This window comes from Telmatherina bonti (genome assembly GCF_933228915.1).
Source record: "Telmatherina bonti genome assembly, chromosome: 10".
Lineage (NCBI taxonomy): Eukaryota > Metazoa > Chordata > Actinopteri > Atheriniformes > Telmatherinidae > Telmatherina > Telmatherina bonti.
The window spans coordinates 24226893-24249209 of NC_136628.1; the positions used below are offsets into that span (position 1 = coordinate 24226893).

At 38.4% G+C, this 22317-nt stretch overlaps 1 protein-coding gene across 1 annotated transcript in view; it reads right to left on the reverse strand.

Annotated features, from left to right (window-relative positions):
- The window catches only part of lrch2 (leucine-rich repeats and calponin homology (CH) domain containing 2), a gene marked incomplete at its 3' end in the record, with an annotated part of 33870 nt that overhangs the window by 10088 nt on the left and 1465 nt on the right, over positions 1-22317 (reverse strand). The window contains exons 2-10 of the mRNA XM_079247417.1: positions 8135-8279; positions 7761-7887; positions 7575-7680; positions 5204-5340; positions 4870-5000; positions 4551-4638; positions 3480-3576; positions 3259-3356; positions 3078-3145 (exon numbers count right to left, since the gene is read on the reverse strand). Coding sequence (XP_079103543.1) covers positions 3078-3145; positions 3259-3356; positions 3480-3576; positions 4551-4638; positions 4870-5000; positions 5204-5340; positions 7575-7680; positions 7761-7887; positions 8135-8279 — 997 coding nt within the window. The remainder of the gene's footprint in view (positions 1-3077; positions 3146-3258; positions 3357-3479; positions 3577-4550; positions 4639-4869; positions 5001-5203; positions 5341-7574; positions 7681-7760; positions 7888-8134; positions 8280-22317) is intronic.

Here is a 22317-nt window from a genome sequence, read left to right on the forward strand (position 1 = left end):
CTCTTCTATACAGGTTCCAAGAATGGAAACAAACCTGAAGTTCACAGATCAGTCAACCAAAGAATCATGCTGACACATCCAATGCATATAAAAGTGACGACATGAAAGGAACTTGCACATTCATGTTTGCTCAAGTAATTAAGCTGTCAGGATTTTTTTAATAATATGCTTGACATTATTATGTGTTTTCATCCTGCATCTACAGTTTATTTATTGGGGAATTTATAGAAATGTATGATCTAGAAACATCATAATTATGCTTTAAATAATAACAAAAGACAAATCACTAAATGTAAAAAAAAACACTGCAGTAATGTAGCAGCACAGCATCTGTGTCTGTGAAAGACATGCGAAGTAACACTGAACATAGTGGACTGAGTTTTGAGTTAACAAATGTGTCGTGTGATAAGTGTGCCTGTAAGTATAGTTCATTTAGTATGTGAAATACATAAATGAAAAGAAGAATAAGAAGCTATGAGGGAATGGTGATCAGTTCCGGGTGTACTCTGCCTCTCGCCTGCTAATTCCTGGGATAGGCTTCAGCTTCCCTGCAACCCAGATTCGGAAAAAGTAGTGGTATAGAAAATGAATGAATGAATGAATGAATGAAAAGAAGAAGAAGTCAGAAGGGTAGTGGAATAAATAAATCATTCATTCATTTTCCAAACCGCTTATTCCAATTCAGGGTCGTGGGGAAGCTGGAGCCCATCCCAGCCAGCTTTGGCCGACAGGCAGGGTACACCCTGGACAGCTTGCCAGTCCATTGCAGGGCAACACACAGAGAGACAAACAACCACTCACGCTCACACTCACTCCTAGGGGCAATTTAGAGTGACCAATTAACCTATCATGCATGTGTTTTGGAAGGTGGGAGGAAGCCAGAGTACCTGGAGAGAACCCATGCATACATGGGGAGAACATGCAAACTCCACACAGAAAGGCCACTGACCAAACCAGACAAGGATTGAACCAGTGACCTTCTTGCTGTGAGGCCACAGTGCTAACCACTGCGCCACCGTGCAGCCTAAATAAATCATATAAAGATGATATAAAATATTTGCACTTTTAATTGTTTTTTAAAAAAAAAACAATCATGACAGTCATGTTCATCTCCGAGTGGCATCCTCAGTTTTCAGAAACTGAGGCCAAGAACAGTAGTTTTAAAAGCACAAAAAGTTCTTTATTTTTATTTGTAGTTACTCAACAGCTAAGGTCATTTGTTGGTTTTGGTTTCGTAATGTGTTCCTAATGTTTGAAGAGGGTAGAAAAGCTGGACTGCAGGAAGCCAATTTAGCATCCCACCGCTAATACAAGTGTAGCTGTAATCAGTGCAAAATATATTATTGTCATATCGAAATATATTTTTAAAAACGTTGCCAAACCAAAATAAGGAAACTGCATTTTTTTCCAGCCCAGAGCATCATGTGACAGCTATTTTTTGCTTCATAACACCACATCATACACCAGGAACTAGGTATCAACACACTGGTTGTTTTGAACTGACACTATGGTTGATTCAGAAAAGAAAAGAAACACAAACGGACATTATCAAAGGACAAGAAAGACAGAAAGTAATAGAACAAAAGATATGACAAAAATAAGCGTGGGACCGACTTTTACTGAAAAGAGAAAGCTCAGAGAAGAGACAGGCTGCAAGAAAGATGAGAAATTCACCACCATCAGGGGGCGCCAAAGTGTGAAAATCTGTCAAAGCTTAGAAGTGTTGCTTTAAATAGGTAAAACATATTGCCACAAGTATTCGCTCCTCTGCCTTTAGGTCCACATCAATTTAAGTGACATCCCATTCTCCATCCATAGGGTCAATATAATATGATATATATGATGTTGGTCCACCCTTTGAAGTTATAACAGTTCCACAAGGTTTAGGAGTGTGTTTATGGAAAGTTTTGACCATTCTTCCAAGCACGTTTGTGAAGTCAGACACGGATGTTGAACAAGAAGGCCTGCTTACAGTCCCAACAGTGTTCTATCTTGTTGAAGCCAGGACCTTGTGAATGCCAGTAAAGTTCTTAGACACCAAACTCACTCATCCACGTCTATACGGACGTTGCTTGGTCTGCAGTCATGTTGGAACATGAAGGAATCATCCTCAAACTGTTGCCATAAATTTAGGAACATGGAGTTGTCCAAAATTTCTTAGTATACTGAAGCATTCAGAGTTTGATTCACTGGAACTAGGGGGCCAAGCCCAGCACTTTCCCTGCTGCAACACACCTGACATCTATCAGACTTAATTAGCAGATTTGTGCAGAGATTTAATTTAGCTAATTACCTGTTGATTTGAGTCAGGTGTGTTTCTCCCAATGACTTACAGGACTGCGGCGGATCTTAAGAACCTGATTTGCCCACCTCTGGTGCATGTCATTCCAAAACATTTGTTTAACTCAGTTCATCTGAAATGATCTCTTTTCCAGGGAACGTTAAAGTTTTTCTGAATGTTTAATCCTTTAAATAATGTTTACTGACTAGAAACTTTGGAACATCTGAGTCCATGCAAGGACTTGCACAAAGATATTGACTCATTCTTTACATAACATTTATTTTCATCGTGTATCATAGGCGATAATAGTCTTTGTAAATTTATATGGCAAGTGTTGAATTATGTAACACTGTAACATCTTATGAGATGCCTTATTAGGTTTCCATGTATTTTACATAAAAACAGCATATTTTTTTTGGAAACAAGCTTGTATAAACAGTTGAAATGAAAATTGTTTAAAAATAACAAAGCTGAGTTATATCTGTGAAGAGTCGTCAATCATCAAATGTTACAACACAGCACAGCAGCTGCACAGTGTCTCCGTTCAAGCTTTACACAAAGCTGTTGTTAAAATTCTTGACAACTGTTTGGCTTGTCCATGACACACTGCAGCCCTGCCAAGTGGCTCACTGAAATGTAGAATCAAGGACTTTTTAGCGGTTTTTCTTGCTAATCTTTTTGCAAAGATTTTTTGTATGCACTTTATAACACCTGCAATTAACCGATAATTAGTGTCAAACCCAAGATGTTCCACCATGAAGTAATTTTATCTGCTATTTCACTGAAATTAACTCACCCTGACTCCTCCTTCCAGCAGTCTTTATCTTTGCATTGTTGAGACATGCTAAGAACTTTCTCCAGTTCCTAAAAACACACAGACACACACCATGTAAGGACCAACCTTTTCCTCCAGATTATGCTTTTTATATATTTTCTTTTCCACACTTGTCATAGCTTCTCATTTTACAGACAGATACCTTTATACAGGACACATGACTGCTTTGCTGTCCATCACACTCTGACAGAGCAGGATCCTCGTTGGGGTTGGGCTCTATAAAGTCATAGAGATCCTGATCTGATAGAGGGAGGAAGCATCCGCGTTCATCACTGAACTGTCACATTTTAGGCACTTCATTCAACATCCCCGTGTCTCTTTTATTGCGTTCAAAGGGAATATTTGATACTTATTGGCGGTAACCTTTGCAAGAGTCCATTTTGGAGAGAAAGGATAGGGCATCAGCACGAGCTGTCTCTGAAACTTGTGAGTGGAGGCTGACGGTGTCGTCATCTGAAGGCTGCAGGAGAGGCAAAATGTCACAAGAATTGAAAGCCTCCATCATGATGTCAACCACACACAGTAACGGTGCCTGCAAATGATCCAAGTCTGGGCACAGACATACATAAAACTATTAAACAGTTTGTAAAAAATAGTCCAAATTGCCTTGTAGTTGCTGCTTGTTTCTCGGACCACACACAGACTCACATTTTAAATACACGCTCACAAAAGGGAAAAGAAAACCAGACAAAGCATCTGAGCTGACAGTAATGTAGAAATACTTTCAGCTATCAGTCACCAGACATCAATGTTTTCTTTCAAGCAATTATGTTTTAAGAGTCACATTTCTGCTCTAAGTGTCTACTCAGAGATTCTGCTGAACCTGACTTATTTTATCAAAAACTGGTGCAAGTCTTCAAAGTTGTTTCCACTGAAGCACGAGTAATTAGATATATTGTAGGTACATGCAGAATTGTTTGACATGCACAACTGGTTTGAGGCAGTATATTGTCATTATGACCTCTGCTGCTGTACAAGACCCATTTAGTCTGTCAGTCACCCACCAGCCTGGATTCAACACATGCTCAAACACATACCCACGCACACATACACACAATACAGTTACTAGCAGGTATATCCCGACCCCAGGTACTATTCACTCCATGCAAAATTACCACACTATTTACAAGGTGTTTTTTCATGTCGTTTCACTTGTGATCCCCAACCAAGTTTTTTTTTTTTAACCACAGTCTATAAAATTCAACCCACAGAGATGTCGTGACTGTAGCTCTGAGCCAGAATTTCCCCTTACTAACCTGTCTGTCACAGAAGAGTTGCCTTGCAGGTTACTATTGTCTGTCTGAACTGAGCAGACCTAACTGACAAGCAGCTCCAGTTAAACACTGGGAGGAATATATTGTAAATATCCATTTCAAACATAGTCATCCTCTAAGAGCTGTTAACTCTTTGAGAGAAGTGTGCTTGAGCCCTGACCTCTGTTGTAGACAGCCTCTTGTCGCCGTTGTCACTACCAATTCCAGAGTCGGGCCCATGGTTCTTACTGGGATAAAAATCTTCCATGCTGGTGTCATGTAAAAGAAATTGTGTATTACATATTGAATAAAATGAAAAATATTTAAATGTGTAACATGAAAAAAATATTCTAAATACAAAGAGGCTACTTATCATATAATATATAAGTGATATATATAAGTGATAAGATAATATATAAGCGAGTACAAGTGATAAGCGGAGAAGTTATGCTTTATGTCATGATGTCATAACTAAACTTGATCAATATGTCCTTCCTTACCTGTCTGTGAGCGGCTGCGGTAGGCAACGTTTGCTGAGAGAGGGAAGATCTAAGGTGTCTGGTTTCTTGTCCATTCGGCAAGCTTGGATGTTCAGGTACTTGAATATATGCACTTTTCCCTTCAAACATATCTGAAACAAAAAAAAGTGTAAAAGGTATCTAAAGTGTCCAAGATTAAACTTCCACAGAGAAAGTTACATCCTTTTATCCACTAGATGGTGCAAGTGCAGTAGCTTCATTAAATGTGAGGCTGCAAATTTAAAGCACATAAATAAGGTCCACAAAAGGCATTGAGGAAAGCAAAATTTAAAAAATGTATATTAAAGATGCCTACCTGTGCAGGTGGGGACTGCATAGGATTGTTGTCTAGGATGATGGTTTGCAGCTGTCTGAGTTTTCTGTAAGCTGGAGGAATCTCTGTGATTTTATTGCAGGAGAAGTCAAGACGGATGAGGGGCAGGTCAGCCAGCTCTGGAAGTGAAAATGAGAAGAATATAAAGAAACAACTTCTGTTGCTCTGACATGCACTTATGTTATTTTAAGCAGCCTTATAAAATCAAAAGATGTTGGAAAACTTAAAAGCATCAACATGTTTTTATCTATGGGAAAAGTAGAATCACGATAGAAAGATATTTGAGAAGTCAAATCTTCTGTTTGTTTTGTGAATAATTGGCTTTGCCCTTTGGTTGATTTATTTCTTCTTATTCATAAGCCGGTATGTTCTTAAAATATTGAGGCATGTGCATTACTTTGGGCTATAAAGACAAAAGAATGCATATGTTCCAGGCCGTAATAAATTAAAAAAGCACTGAAGCAGTTAATCATGCAGTCAGTATCCAGTTTGAAGGACTTGAAAAAAACATAGTTGGGACCAGAACTTTAGATCCCAAAGTTCCCACCATGCTATTCCACGGCATCTAAGATCATTTTAAAACTATTTGTGTAGTCCATTTTCTTTTTTATTCTTTTTATCTATAACCTCTTACTCAGGTCTAATTCATTCATTCATTTTCTTAATCATTCAGGCAAATTAAGGGTTGTGGGGAAGCCGGAGCCTAACACAGCAATCATTGGGCAAGAGACAGGATACACCCTGGACAGTTCATCAGAACATTGCAGGGCCAACACAGAGAGACAAACAATCATTCACTCTCAGACTCACTCCCAGGGACAATTTCATTTCCAATTACCCTAACATGCATGTCTTTGGACGGTGAGAGGAAGCTGGACTACCCAGAGAGAACCCACACATACACAGGGAGAACATGCAAACTCCACACAGAAAGGCCACTGTTCAAATCTCAAACCTGGCCATGGCTGAAACCAGTGACCTTCTTGCTGTGAGGCCACAGTGCTGGGCCATCATGGAACCCCGATCTAATTCATTTACACATATAATTGTGTGAAATTATTCAATCTTCTGATTAAAAATATGAATAAAATGAGAAGACACATCAGTTTAGGGATGCTTTTTAAACATAAAGTAGCCTGTAAAAAAAACTGAATGGCTTTGGCACTCAAACTCAGCTTGCAGCTCTGCTAATTACCTCGCCAAGGAGGTGGCGGAGGTTATGTTTTCACTGGTATTTATCTCTCTGTCTGTTTATTAGCAACTATAAGCAAAGACTACAGGACAGGTTTTTAAACTATTTTTTTTCAGTCAATTTTGGGAGTGGGCTGCACGGTGGCATGGTGGTTAGCACTGTGGCCTCACAGCAAGAAGACTGCTGGCTTGGACAGTGGCCTTTCTGTGTAGAGTTTAAATGTTCTCCCCCATGTATGTGTCTGTTCTCTCCAGGTGCTTCAGCTTCCTCCCACTGTCCAAAGACATGCATGTTAGATTAAATGGTTACTCTAAATTGCCCCTAGGAGTGAGTGTGAGTGTGGTTTGTCTCTGTGTGGCCCTGCAATGGACTGGCGAGCTGTCCAGGGTGTACCCTGCCTTCTGCCCAAAGACTGCTGGGATAGGCTCCAGCTTCCCTGTGATCCTTCATCAGACTAAGCGGTTAGGATAATGAATGTATATATTTTGGGAGTGATCCAGATCACTTCAGGACTTTTTTTTTTTTTAAGGATTCTTTGTCATTGTTTAGTAGGGCCATTTTCATTGTATACATTTAACCTCACAGTCAATATTTTGGATGGTTGGCCACAAAACACAAGAAAAATTTCAAACAGGTTTTACAAGATATCAAGGTTAGATCTGGATTCTGGCAAAATTCTGGAAACTATGATCCAAAACAGGAAAAAATAGGGGATCTTTGGAATTTTATCTATCACTGTAGGAGATCAAATTAAGACATAAACATGCAACAAACACCACAATATCACCAAAACACTGTGGATTTATTATAGGTGTATCTAGAAATCTACTAGATTATCATATACAATGAATGTAGAACTATAATAAAGGTTAGAAATATGTATGTGACCTGCTTGGAGTAGATCTGTGCTCTCAGAGTGCTTTTCTAGTTTATACATGTGATCTTGTATCATCGTATTCACAAAAAAAATAAATAGCATATGGAAGTTATGGATACAAATAAGAATAACAAGACAGAAAAAAAAAAAAAAAAAGATTAAGCCCAGAGAAGCAAAAAGAGAAGAGTGTTTTTGACTGTGACTGGCATGTGTCATGAATGCTGGGATATCATTAGAGAACAAAGTAAAAGAAAAAACAAAAGCATCGCTGTAACGAGACTAACCCTCAGGCAGCATGTGAAGACAATTCTTCCTGATGTTAAGCTCTCGTAAGGCCTGGAGCCTCCCTACCTGGGACGGCAGGACCTGGATCTCATTGCAACTCACATCCTGCAGTGGGAAGACAATAGTATTATCCTGGCAGCAAATAGGCAAATGGTCATACATGCTTTTGCATGCTCAGTGCTTACCAGTTCCATCAGCTCTTTGGCCTTGCCAATCTCTTCAGGGATGGCCACAAGTTTGTTGTTGCTCACAAGCAGAACTTTGAGGGGGAGGTTAAACAGGTATTTTGGCAAAACTGTCAGGAGATTTCGACTGCGGAGGAAGATAAAACATTGACCTACATTTAAAACAGCATACAGTGGGATTAGGAATTGAGTTTCAGCGAGAGAGGAAATGTGTCTCTTTCATGTGTTTTCTTTTTATGTGCTGTTAGTGCACTGAAAGGGGAACAAGCACCTCTTCAGAGTTACACCCCTGAAAACACAGGAACCTTTACTTGAGCTGAATGTATAAAATAAAAATAGGGTAGATAAGCCAAAAGGACTTCAAAATATGTCACCTGATATCAAGATAGGTCAGCATCTGTAGATTTATAATGGCTTCTGGGATGCATTTGATGCAGTTGTGGTAGAGGTTGAGTGACTCGAGGGGGGCAAACAGACACACTTCAGGGGGGATTTCTGTGAGACGATTCTTGGATAGATCTGCAAGGAGGAGAAAAAGAAAATGATGAAATGTGTCTAAACAAACAAAGGTGACTTACTGGTAATAATCATGTTAAGGTCTCTATCTGTCCCATTGTGTTTGCTTTTAGCACAAGAGGTTGTGGATTTAAAAGACTGATCAATACATTCCCCTGACAGAGAAGTGGGTAACATGTCTTTCCATCGAATAATGGTCTAAAATTACACCAGAGTCTTCCTCTGAACATCTAATTGCTACTGGCATTTCAGTGGTTCAGGATTTTCAGCATCGACCTGGGAGTGGCACATTGATGGATTTAGATTTGTGAGGATGAGTAGAAGTAGAAACCATACAATATTATTTGTTTTGTTAAAAATCCTCCTATATTTCTTTTTATCTTTCTGAGCATTATATTTTTTCAGCTACTTGCATATGAAGTGCATAAACAAATTGTAGCTATAAATTCTTAAAAAGTAACTTGATACAGTAGCCTAATGCAGTGCTTGTAATAGGGAATCCACATTTATAGATTCTGTATCGAGAACACTCATCAGTTCTGTGAAGCTCAACAACCAGGTTTAATAAGTTGAAAGTTAATGTTAGCATGTTATCATGACACTATGTGGATGCATATTTTGTAGGCATGTATGATGTTGATGGTACAAAGAACGTTTTTATCTTCAACATATTACCAAGGGAGTACTGCTATTCAAATTATTCAGTGAAGTCATTTATATTAACTATACAGCTCCAGCTAAAGGCTAATGCCAAAGTTAAGACGGTGCTGCATTGCTGATGTTTAAGGTATGTAATCAGTATTCATTCATTCATTCATTCATTCATTTGTTCATTCATTCATTTGTTCATTAATCCAACTGGAAATGAACCCCAAAACACTGGATTCAATAGCCCCAAATGTAAGCCAATACACACATGGATAGAGGCTTAGCAGGGGTGATGGCATCCCCTTATTCTCCACAAAGTCTTGTACAAGGAATATTTTCTCTGTTGTGTTCCAGATCTGGCCAAAGAGACAAGAATCTGATTGAATTAATCTGAATGATTGTGCATGAAAAATGTGCTGTGCTGGTTAACCTCTTCAAGACAAAATGTGTGAAAGTGCAGAAAATCAGTGCAAATGCATCACCTGAAGCCTTTTCCTCAATCATTCCAAATGGGTGTCTCTATGCCTATTTAGTAACAAGAATATTAATCTAACCTCTCCTGCAGTCAGTGGATCCAAGTGCAGCTTTACATTTGCATCTGCTTCATATTATAAAATATTCAGTATTCTGGCTCTCTAAACCAAAAGATCAAAGTAAAGAAGCTCGCTTCAGCAGATACTGATGATTTAGATTATTACTAAAGTCTCTGACCCCATTCAGCATGTATCTTCCTATGTTTAATTTAGAACCTTTTCTTGCCTGAAATTTAAGTCTAGACCATCTTAATGTTGATCTAGGTCTAGGGCTTTGGAGGTTTTTCTGTTTGTCTGTTTATTTGGGGTTTTCTTTGTTAGAGACCTAAGTTTTCTTCAGCTTGAATTACAACACACCATTTTTCTGGGTTACTGAATCACTCTCTCAAAACATTTCTAAGAACCAGCGTGTCAGTACACACACATGTTCATACCATCTTCCCACTGCTTCCTTGTTTTCAGTTCAACAAATCCTGACAAGAGCATCTCATTTCCAAACAGACAACCAAAGCAGACCTGTGTAAACCTGACAAGAAATGTAAAGGCCACCTTGTACTGACCTTCAGTAACATATTGATTTAATTCTGGAACTGTGTGTGTCTGTGTGTATGAACAGACCTGTTTTCTGCATTATCTCTGGCTGATGGGATAATTAGAGGCCTTGGTGTGAAGCTGCACAGACCAAGATAAACAGTGAGCTTTCAATTATTCCATCTCACCTCCCCAAAGTGCCCCATCCTTTCAGATGAAAAAGCAAATACTGCTGCACCTTCATCCCCCTTAATAGAAGCAATTACATGTCACTACCTCTTTATTAGGCTCTATAGGCTTCATTGAAAGCGACCAGTCACTGACCTGCTGTGCAGAGTTACCGGTTTGTATGGACGGAACAAAATAGATTTTTTATATATATATATATATATATATATATATATGTATATATATATATATGTGTATATATATGTATATATATATATATATATATATATATATATGTATATATATATATATATATATATATATATATATATATATGTATATATATATATATATATATATATATATATATATATATATATATATATATATATCTCAGCTCATTTTTATTCTTTTTTAATTTGGATGCATTTTTAACACTCCCTGAAGTTAAAAGTTATCGCCATATGAGAAAAACTACACAAGAGCTATATTAAATAAGCTCTTATTTTTAAAAGCAATAAATGACCAACAACATCCCTGACATGCCCTCTCCAAAGCTGTAACTGGAGGTTTGACAGCGGTCAGTAAACAGAAGTGAGATGTAAAAACGGAGACAGTCAGTAGCACAAAGGGATGATAAGTTGATAGGTTAAGGGAAAAGGAAATTAGCACATGGGGAAAGACCAAAGCTGAGGTCACAGGGTTTAGAGGCTCTCCATTAAGAGTTAATTCTGCTTGTCCCTGAGGCTTGGATCTTGATGGTGTAACCCAGCTGTACACAGACAGTTCCCCCAATTCCCTCCATCCATTCCTCCCACTCCACAACTGGGGATTCTTATGTAGCAGTATCATCAGGATCAATGATAGAGAAATGGAGAGGAGGGGGTTAGATGTAGTCTTTGTATGCCTGTCCATCTCCATCCCCTTCTCCCTCCTCCCCTCCAGACCGTGCACCATCTGCAGGCCACAGCGGGTCTTCAATCCACCTGCTGGTTGCCGAGAGCTCCCACAGGACGAGGCCTGCTAAGCAGAAGAGCACTCCATCAAGGTTTCACTGCTCTAGGCAAATAAATTCATTGTTTTTTTAATACAGTTATTGTTTGATCTTCCTGTGACAGCAAAATCCACACTCATACATATCCTGCTAAGTAGCAAATAACAGACTGAGTTTCCTCTCTACTGGGAGCTAATATCGGATGATTCTGAGCAGCCTGCAGCAGAAATGACCATGATGTCTGCCAGGCATGTTCCAGGTGTGGTCTGAAGTGAAGCTCCACAAATCAGTGGCAAAATTTTGTGTGCGATGTTTCGCTTGAGAATTAGCCAGTCTGTCGATCAGCTGTATTTGCTCTGCAATTTGCAATTACAGTCTGGAGTCAGTTCGGTCCAAGAAACTATACTTCCATAATCAGATATGTTCTTTAAAATGTCTCGCTAATGCTTTAACAGTGGTGCACTCATTGACTCTGTACAGCTAGAAGCAGACAGATTTAATCAAAGCAGACATAAAGTACTAATGAACATAAAGCATTTTATTTAGTTCTTAAGCTTTCCTCCTATATTAAAATTTTTTAAAAAGTGCACTTTTAACCATTTTATGCATCGTGCCCACTATAATGGACACCTATTTAAAGGCTGTTTTATAGTAAATTCATAAGTGATTATTGTATATGTGCAATTTGCCACACATTAGGAGAATCACCCAACACACTGCCACTCACTAAAGAATAACCTAATATAGTATAAATTTTTACATATACAGGTACATGTAATTACCAACTTTACCTCAGTGATAAACAGGACAAGGAAATAATACTAGTCAACTTTAATAGAATATCTATATTGTATAAATATGAGAATTCATTATTTCATAAATATTTCTATACAATAGATAAAATAAATGAACTAAATTAAAAATTGTACTAAAGGCAAAAAGAATGTGTCTGTACAGTATGTACATGTCTGTAGAAGTAAAATATGGCTTGTGAGAAAAAGTGGCATTCTTTTTTAATAATTCATGCATCAGAGGGGTTAATTTGTGTTCCACCACATAAAGTCAAATCATATACTGTAACAGGGTCTGTGGTTGGACACTTGATACACAAAAGCTATCTGAACAAAATTTCAGAATTATATAAATATGGACACAGCACTGATTATATGAATTATAGATATTTCTGCATATATTTTACTATTATTTATATAAATTACTATTGACATAATAAATAGTTTACATGGATGTGTGCCATATATGGCACACATCCATGTAATGTGTACCATATATCGAATCGTAATTTTACTTCTACAGACATATATGGCTGTATACATTTTATATTTCTTACAACCAATTTACAACCCCAATAAGATACTTTTTGTAAAATGTTAATAAAAACAGAGTGCAATGATTTGTTTATCTTGTATGTAGACCAAAACTCAGTTCACAATAGAGCTTGGAAAAAAATACTGAACACTGAAAGTAACACATCTTATTATTTTATGAAAATATAAGTTAGAAATGTGATGTGGCACTATAAAGACGCAACTGGAGGAGCAAAACGTAAAAAATAAGGTTAAATGTCAACAGGACAGACACAATTACATAGAAAAATAGCACAGTGTAATACAAGTAAAGGAAAATAGAGATTCAGCTATCTGATAAAAAAATTTAAAAAAGCACAAATTTTGAAGAAGTTTATAATTTTCCCTGACATAACATAGCAAAGATTTTAAATAATTCATTATCTTCAGCTCATAATATCATCAAAGGATTCAGAGAGTCTGGAGACATCTCTGTATGAAAGGGATAGGGCTGAAAATCAATATGAATGCCTACTTAAAACAAGCACAAGTCTATGCTTGAAATTACTGCATGAGCTCAAGAACTGTTCCAGGAATCGTCTATGAACACATTACAGAAGCCCGAATCTCTGATAAGGGACTTCAGCAGTGCTTGTGCAACAGGAAACTTGCACATCAAGAAAGGCACCATCAATGCTAAAAAGTACCGTTAGACAAACATCTTGTTCCCATCCAGATTAGGTCTTTATCAGGGCCAGCTTACATATTTCAGTAATTCAATGCTAAATCACATTTTGCATTAATAGCAGAAGCATGGCTTTATAGTAGAGTCTGAGTGATGGACTGACCTGTCTGCAAACAGGACTAGGACAAAAACCCTTCCTACAGTCCAACAACCCAACAACTGGTGTGTTGAGTTCCCAAGGCTGACTTCCTTTACAGAATACTGGTTAAAAAAAAAAAAAAAAAAGTTAACATGGCCATTTTTCAACTTTTTAGAGATCTGGGTCTGCAATTTACATAAATTAGCCAAATTTCTCAATTTAACAACTAGATATGTTGTCAATAGAGTATTTTGAATAAAATGGTGGTTTGTGACAGTTAGGAACCATTGTGTTCTGTTTATATCAACATGTATGATGTTATAAACTTCTATGAAGTTGCACTTTGAAGAATACTTAAGTGGTAACTTCTGTTATGTCATAAGCAATTTAACATATTTTCATTTCATTAAATTAAAATCAATGTGCTACCTGATGTAATCTATGATTTTAGATTATCTTGACTTATCTTTGAAATATTCATGCAAAACGTTCAGCATTTTGTCTAACCAATGATCACGTAACTTCTGCTATATATTTTATATCATCATGACTTTTATGCTTTGTGTTTTAGCCATTGTTCAGGATGAATTCCAGCTGTAACATGAGAAATGCAGCTGCTTCTGTTTTTAGTCTTAAGCCAGCAGTATTCATATCACTGATAAAGAAAATCTGTCATAAAAACTAACCCTATGGCAAATGAGGCCAACACATCTTAAATATTTGATTTAATGTTTTGCCAACGGCTATTTTTGAGCTTTTTCTATATATTAATCTTAGAAGATTCTAATAAAAGTGTTTGCAAATATAGACTCAAGCTACTCAAGTTATGCACCATGTTGCATCTAAATCTCCAGGAAGAATTCCAAACAATGACTCTTATCATCTTGTCTTGGAGTGTTTTATTTGTGACAACATGAGAACTTACTAGAGGCATGAGAGGAGGTGGATCTTCTTCCTCCACAGGTCTCAGTCCCTCTGTGTTTGCAGTACCATGTTGAAGGTGGTTTATGAGTCATGTGGCCAGGGTCACGCTCTATATGGTCTGCTGGTGCCAAAAGAAAATTAACCTAAAAAAAAACTGGGTAAACTTGTCAAGGATCTGGGTTATTTCTTTGGGAGTGGTGTTTTTTCAGGTTCCACCAAAGGGTGCCAGAAGATCTTTTTCTGGAGGTGATTTCCCCCAGGTGTGCTGTCCTGTACACCTGTGAAGGATTAGTGATCTTCCCCCGGCACTATGTCTGGAGCTGGCTGCCAGTCCTTTGTCGTTTGAGCATTGAACCCTGTGGTAAACCCAAGCCCTCCAGTGGTCTCTTCAAGATAACCTTGAGATCATTTGTGCAAATTTTCAGGATCTGTGTGTTTTCCAGAAACTTCCCTTGTGAATTCTCCTGCACTCCATGTATTTCACCAGCGGTCGTCCTCTCCACCATATCATCCACCTGGAGGTCTTCCCCAGTGGCACCATTGATGACATCCTCATCTATTTCACTCCATGAACATAAAAGACATGTTCGTCAAGTCCTGCAATGTCTCCGAGAAAATCCGTTCTATGTGAAGGCGGAGAAGTGCGAGTTCCATCAGTCCTCATTGCAGTTTCTTGGATACATTTTTGAGGGTGGGCAGGTTCGCATGGATCCGAAAAAAGATCAAGGCAGTCAGAGATTGGCCAATGCAGACAAGACAACAGTTACAGAGATTTCTCAGCTTTGGTAACTTTTTTTATCTGCATTTCATCCAAAAGTACAGCTGTCCTCTCTCAGCGTTCAGACTCTGACTCTAAGCTTCAACCATGTGCATTCTTATCCCATCGGTTATCTTCCACAGAAAGGAATTATGATGTGGGTGATCGGGAACTCCTTGCCATTAAGTTGGCCCTGGAGGAGTGGCGTCATTGGCTGGAGGGTGCCAAGCATTCTGTGTTGGTATGGCCCAACCATAAGAATTTGTCTTACTTCCAATCTGCCAAGCAGCTAAATCCTCGTCAGTCCCATTGGTCCCTTGTTTAACCTTGTTATTTCTAACCGTCTCACATCTAAGATCACAAAGCCGCATGCCCTGTCCCATCAATTTTGCCCATATGACATTCCTCCCGGTCGCATCATTGGAACACACACATGGGAAATTGAAGATGTTGTCATTAAGGCTCAACAGTTGGAGCCAGACCCTAGCACCAGTCCTGCTAATTGCATCTGTCCCCACTGCTGTAAGATCCCGCCTCATTTACTGGTTTCACACTGCCAAATTCTCATGTCATCCTGAAGGCAGTTGCACTGTTTCACTCATCAATCACAGACTTTGGTGGTCCAGCATTCAAAAGGATGTCCATTACTATATCCTAGCCTGTCCCATTTGTGCCGAAAACAAGACTGGAAATAAACCTCCTGCTGGCTTGCTTCAATCTTTAGCGACACCCTCAAAATCCTGGTCTCACATTGCCATAGACTTTGTAACTGGACTCCCCATCTCAAAAGGCATGACCACTGTTTTTACTGCTGACCTTTTTTTTTTTTGGCTTGCCATCTCATGCCCCGAAAGAAACTGCTTCTCTTCAAACAGCTCAACTTCTCATTAAGCATGTATTCTGTTTACATGGCATCCATCTGGAGATCCTTTTGGACTGTGGTCCCCAGTTTGTTTCCTAGGTTTGGAAACATTTTTGTTCTGTATTAGATGCCAAACTCTGTCTCACATCTGTGTATCATCCTCAGTCCGACGGCCAAATGGAAAGGATGAATCAGGAATTGGAAGCTACCCTCCGCTGTGTTACATCCACTGATCCATCATCCTGGAGTCAACATCTGCCACTGATCAAATACGCTCACAACTCGCATGTTTCCTCTGCCACGGGCCTGTCCGCTTTTAAGGTTTCCCTGGGTTATCAGCCTTCCCTTTTCCTTGCTGATGAGGATATCTCTGTTACCTCGGCTCATCATCACATTCGCCGCTGCAGGCACATCTGGACCAACACCTTTGCCGCTCTCAACTGCACCTTGGCTCAGAACAAATGCTTTGATGATCGCAAGAAGAACCTGCTCCTCGGTGTGCTCCTGGCCAGAAGGTGTGGTTGTCGTCCCGTGACATTCCCTTGAAGTCCATGTCCCAGAAACTCTCTCCTTGATTTATTGGTCCCTAAGAAATCCTGTCATTAGCCCCTCTTCTGTCCATCTTTGCCTCCCTGCTCACATGTACATTCATCCCACCTCCCATGTGTCCCAGATTAAGCCCGCTCACGAGAGCCCCTGTGCTTTCCTTCCAGTTCCCTACCTCCTGCCCAGGATGTGGAGAGGAACCCTTGTTTTGCTGTCCGGCTTTGGTCCCGAGGACTGTTCTTGGGTGCCCCGCTCTTTCATCATTGACCCTTCTTTGATTGCTGATTTTGTGGCTTCTCGGCCTTCGTGCTCCTCTGGACTCCCCGGTGGGGGTCGTTGAGGAGGGTATGGTGTCAGGGATCTAGGTTATTTCTTTCGGAGTGGTGCTTTTTCAGGTTCCACCAAAGGGTGCCAGAAGATCTTTTTCTGGAGGTGATTTCCCCCAGGTGTGCTGTCCTGTACACCTGTGAAGGATTAGAGATCTTCCCCCGGCACTATGTCTGGAGCTGACTGCCAGTCCTTTGTCGCTTGAGCATTGAACCCTGTGGTAAACCCAAGCCCTCCAGTGGTCTCTTCAAGATAACCTTGAGATCATTTGTGCAAATTTTCAGAATCTGTGTGTTTTCCAGAAACTTCCCTTGTGAATTCTCCTGCACTCCATGTATTTCACCAGCGGTCATCATCTCCACTGTATCACCCACCTGGAGATCTTCACCATTAGCAGCTCTCTGGATCTAGAAACTACTACACTGTGCAGTGTGACTGCCCTCCAACAGGGAACCATTACTGATTCAAACCATCAGCACTATTCCACCCAGATCTCCTGACATCATCCTGATTCTCTACATCCACCAACAAGTAGGAAATTTATAATTTTCCCAGATTTCTCCTCCATCATACCTCCACTCATATATCTGTCATTCCATTGAAACAAGCTTCTGGATTTCCTGGAAACCACACTCCTCATCCCTCAATAAAACCTTTTCTAACTCTCCAGGATTTGCTTTTAATGCATGTGGGCCAAACACCTTAACACCATGACAAAACTTATTTAAACCTGTGGATATGCCCTTGAGGGGGAGTTTGAGGCATAGACTCCCTTTTTCTTTTATGAGCTTGATCTTCCAGTCTCTGTATGAGGTTTTTGTTGGCCAAAAGAGCATGATCAGAAAGATTTTGAATTTTAAATAAACCATATTATGATAAAGAAATAGTGTATGATTGTGTAAATGTTAAACAGTATCATTAATTTGATCAAGCTCTTCTGTTTTTACAGTATGCATTCAGCTTGTCTCAGCATGCAGAGGCGCATGTCAAGGAACTCTTAGGATGAAAACATGTTACAATAAAATGTGTTTTCTTTTTTTTAAGATATACAGCTATGGTTGACTTCAAATAACCAAGTAAAGAAGGAAGGTAAAACTTAAATAATAGCTTGCTTGTAAGATGTACTTGGCGAGACCTTTACCCTTCAAGAAGTGTCTACTATTCTGTCCTATGAGCAGAGACAAAACATGAGCAGAGAACAGGCTTTCTGAAGATAAAACTACAGAAGCCTACTTTAGTCAAAAATATGCACAAATTACTCAAAACAAGGATATGGTTTATCCAAATACACTCTATTTCTTAAATTTACTCTTTATCTTAAATGGAAAATACAAGCACATTGCTGTGTTTTTCCTGTCGGGTTTCTGGCAACCTTGTGAAATGAGTCCGCCTTCATCGCGCTTGCTTTTTAATTAACAAAGGCACTCGCAGTATTTACACAGGGTGATTATTACATCCAAGAATGTCAGATTCTTGATTCTTGCCCTCGTAAGGAGACTGTCCGTCAAGTGTTAAACTTTCAAGCAATGTGGCAACAACACAGTGTGAGATTTACTTTGCTCCAGTCACAAAACATAACACCTGATGTACGTTTTCCCACCTGTTTCAACAACAAGAAGTCTGAGCAGTAAACTGTAAAGGCTTGGTCTGGGTGCCAAACTCCCCTTCCACTTCCTCATTTTTCTTATCTGTTTAATGACATTTCTTTCATCCTCAGTGTTATTTAGATGTCAGATATTATATTATACCCTTCACAGAAGATATGGTGCCACATTCTGCACAGATCTCAGTTTTGGCACATTCGCATGAAGGCAAAATAAACCAAATCACAATTTTCTTGCAATATCCATATCTTTGGATATACTGTAAAATGAACCGAGGTGTTCTTTTAAAATCCTGAAAATCTTAACATTCAGTGCAGCAACTTCTTTACACTTCTCTGTAAAGCTGCGTACAACACGTACCCAACATTGATATGTGTGTACCCTCAGGGGCTGCGTAAGGGCAGGCAGGGGCATGTCCAGGTTGCAGCACTGCTCTAGTGCACAAGGTCAGAGTTGCGTCACAGGGCTCCTGCATTTTCTCATAGGAAAACAAAGTGACTGGAGACAAACTGTGAGCAGCAGAATTCAAACAGACACCTTTGTGTGAGCAGACCACCCTGCTTCCACTAATCTGCTGATCATATTTATATGGAAGATACTCCAATCCAATCCACTTTATTTCTAAAGCACATTTTTAAAAACAGAATGTCGCCAAAGTGCTCATTAGACTCATTAAAAAATGCTCTGTGTTTCCTAAAACCAGCTATAGAATTTGCTGCAATTAAAACAACAACTAACTCATGATGGGATGGATTCAACAGACTTGTGGCTGTTATAGTGCATGAGGTAAAAGCTGATGTTACAGGGCTCAGCTATTTCTTCTTTTTCCAACAACATTAATTATCAGATTTCAGAGCAAAGTTCATCTGAATGAAAAGTGCTGTTGATACAAGCTATTTTAAGTCTTGATTTTTTTTTAATGAGATGAATTGAGAGGAGTCATTCCAGTTTAACTTACCAAAAAACCCAAGAAAAGTGCAGTTCAGCATAAATAAAAAAACAAATTGTCCAGTTTATATGAATGAACTTGTTAACTTTAAATGTTTTTGGTATATTAAAAAAGGGTAAATGTAAATCTAAAGTCTTATGGTGTTCTGAAGCTTAGCTTCTTTGCACAACTGAGATTGTGGCTGAAGTAACAGATGGTGCTGTAAAGGGTTGATCTCTCTTTGCACATTTGAAGGTGAGACTTCCTCCCGGCACACCCTTAAATTAACCTGCTACAGTGCAGATGTGAAAAGAAAGTGAAAATGTAGAAAAATTTTCTGCAACAGGATTAGCTGCAACCAAAGCCATGGATCAGTTTTGATGGATGGGTTTCTTTTATCGTTGTGATGATTGTGGAACATGGGCTTAAGAAAACGGAAAACAACCTTGACAGACATACAGAGAGGTTTATATTAGATGAAAAGTGGTTTATTACCACAACATAGTCCTAACCTTCTGCTGAAATGACTTTCCCTTACCAATAAGGAGTTTATACAAAATATTCAGGCCTTCAGGACTTCAAGGTTCACAATAATATACAATAAGTGTGTAAAGTTAACAAAAGCTTTTATAAACATGCAAGCCCAAACATTCGATTTGACACAACAAATTCATACTCACATAAAAATATGAATAGAATTAAGGAATTTGTTATTATGAGCAAGAAATACAGCTTTAAATTTAAAGAAGTTGGGGAAATGTTTAAATTAAAAACTGAAATAAGGATATAGAACTCCGTAAGACTCACATCTGATTCCCAACAGAATGTAAAGAAAACATATCGTACACTGAAACTGAGACATTTCTTTTACATTAAAATCACTCAGAGTCTGATGGCAGCAACACATCTTAAAAAAAAGTTGGAACATTTTGATGTTTGCCATTGTGTAGCACCCCCTCTTCTTTCAACAGCTGTGTGTAAACATCTGGAAAATGGGGACACTAGTTGTTGGACCTCCAGAGAGGAATGTGGTCTCATTCTTGCCTGGTGCAGGAATCAAGTTACTTCACAATTTTTGTTTTTAATTTAATGATGTGCCCAATTGTTTTATTGATGAATTCATTAGACTCTTCCTGCAACGCCATGCTGTTGGGATGGAGGCAGTAAATTGTCTCACATTGTATTGTTGAAATACACAAGACCTTCCCTGAAACCGGTGTTATCAATATGGGAGCAGACATTGCTCTCAAACCTCCATGTACTCTTCTGGATTGATAGAGCAATCACAGATGTGTAAACTTTTCAAGGCTATGCACTAAAGGAACCACATACCATCACAGATGCAAGCTTTTAACAGTCTGTTCATGACAAACAGGATGCTCTCTGTCCTCTTAAAAAAATAAAATACAGAAGTCCCAATTCTCCTCCTGAAAACTTTGGTGGAAATTGTTAGAGTTAGTCAACATTATGGTCTCAGCATTCTCCCTACAACCTTCTTTAAAAAGTGTTTTCATCAGTGTGTAGTCAGTTTCGGCAAATTATCAACACATCCTTTTTGCCAGACTGTTCCCCACAGATTCTAAAAAGTGCCGTAATCACACACTGCTGAAAAAGAACAGCTGGACACATCAATAAGAAACAACTACAAGTCCATCTTAATCCTCTCATTTTTAAGTAAAAAAAATCTATATTTAAAAAGCTGTTTATCAACAGCTTTATAAATTTTTGGCATTTACTAAAGGTGATCTGCAGAGTTCCCCAAGGCTCCATTTTTGGTTCCCTATTGTTCAGCATGCTCCCTCTAAAATCACTGAGGTAGTTGTGACTAATCCCGAACGTTTTATCTAATAATGTGAGTCTGCAATGCTTTTAACGTTTTTATGTAAAACACTGTGAGTTGTTTCATACATGAACTGTTCTATACAAATATATCTACCTTGCTTTGGGGCACAGTGTACGTGGGTTCCTAAATTAACTTTGATTTTTAATTAATCTGACCACAAAACAATTTTCCATTTTGCCTCAGTCCATTTTAAATGAGTTTAGAAGCAGAGAGGACAGTAGCATTTCTGGATCATGTTCACATGCGGCATGTGAAATTCTCCTTTCATACCCAGCCATTTTACAGACGTGTTGCCAGTTGACCTAATTAGATTTCAAATGCTCCTCCAGTTGTTTTTTTTTATTAGTGTTAGTTACTTTTGCAGCCTCTGGTTACACCTGTTTCAAAATTTTTGAGATGTGATACTATCATCAAATTGAACATGAGCTAAACTTCAATGCAGTTGAAACGCTGTCCAAGCATAAAACAGTTTAAAGGAAGTATAAAGATACAATTTTCATGAGATACAGGGATGAAGGAGTTGATGGGTTACATTAAGTGTTATATGAGTTTTGTTTTACTTCCTTCATTTATACAAGTTACTTTTACTTTTCTTTTGTATGTGGTGCATGTACATACTGTATGGGAGGGTGTATGCTTACAGTAAGCATAGGTATGTATGGGTATGTTGGGAGTTTATACATGTGTACATGGATATGTGAGTTTATATATGCAATTATGTGTGTATGTATGTATATACAGATTAATATGTGTGTGTGTATATAGGAGTATGTGCATGTTTATAGGTATATGTATTTATATGTAAAATGTTAACAGACATTAGAATCTAGAAATTAGTTTTTGTATTATTTTATTATATTTCATCACAGAGAGGGGGGTTGGAGATTACAAGTTTTACTTCTTCTCACTCCTTTTTGAATATATATTTGTGTGGAGTATGTATTTTGTTTTCCTTTTATTAGTGTAATAATAATATCAGTTATTATAATTGGTAGTAGTAGTAGAAAAAGACGTATTTGTACATTGGTCATGTTCAAAATAATCACTTCAAATCACATCAAATTTTGAATGTCTAACTTTAAACATCAGAAAGGCTTGTTACTGAGAGTGAAATGTTGGTTTATAGGATTTGCAAACAGTTGTATTTTGTATTCATTTACATTCTACACAGCATCCAACTTTTTTAGAATGGGCTTGTCCACATTGAATTAACTCTATGAACTGCTATGGACAAAATATATTTTATCT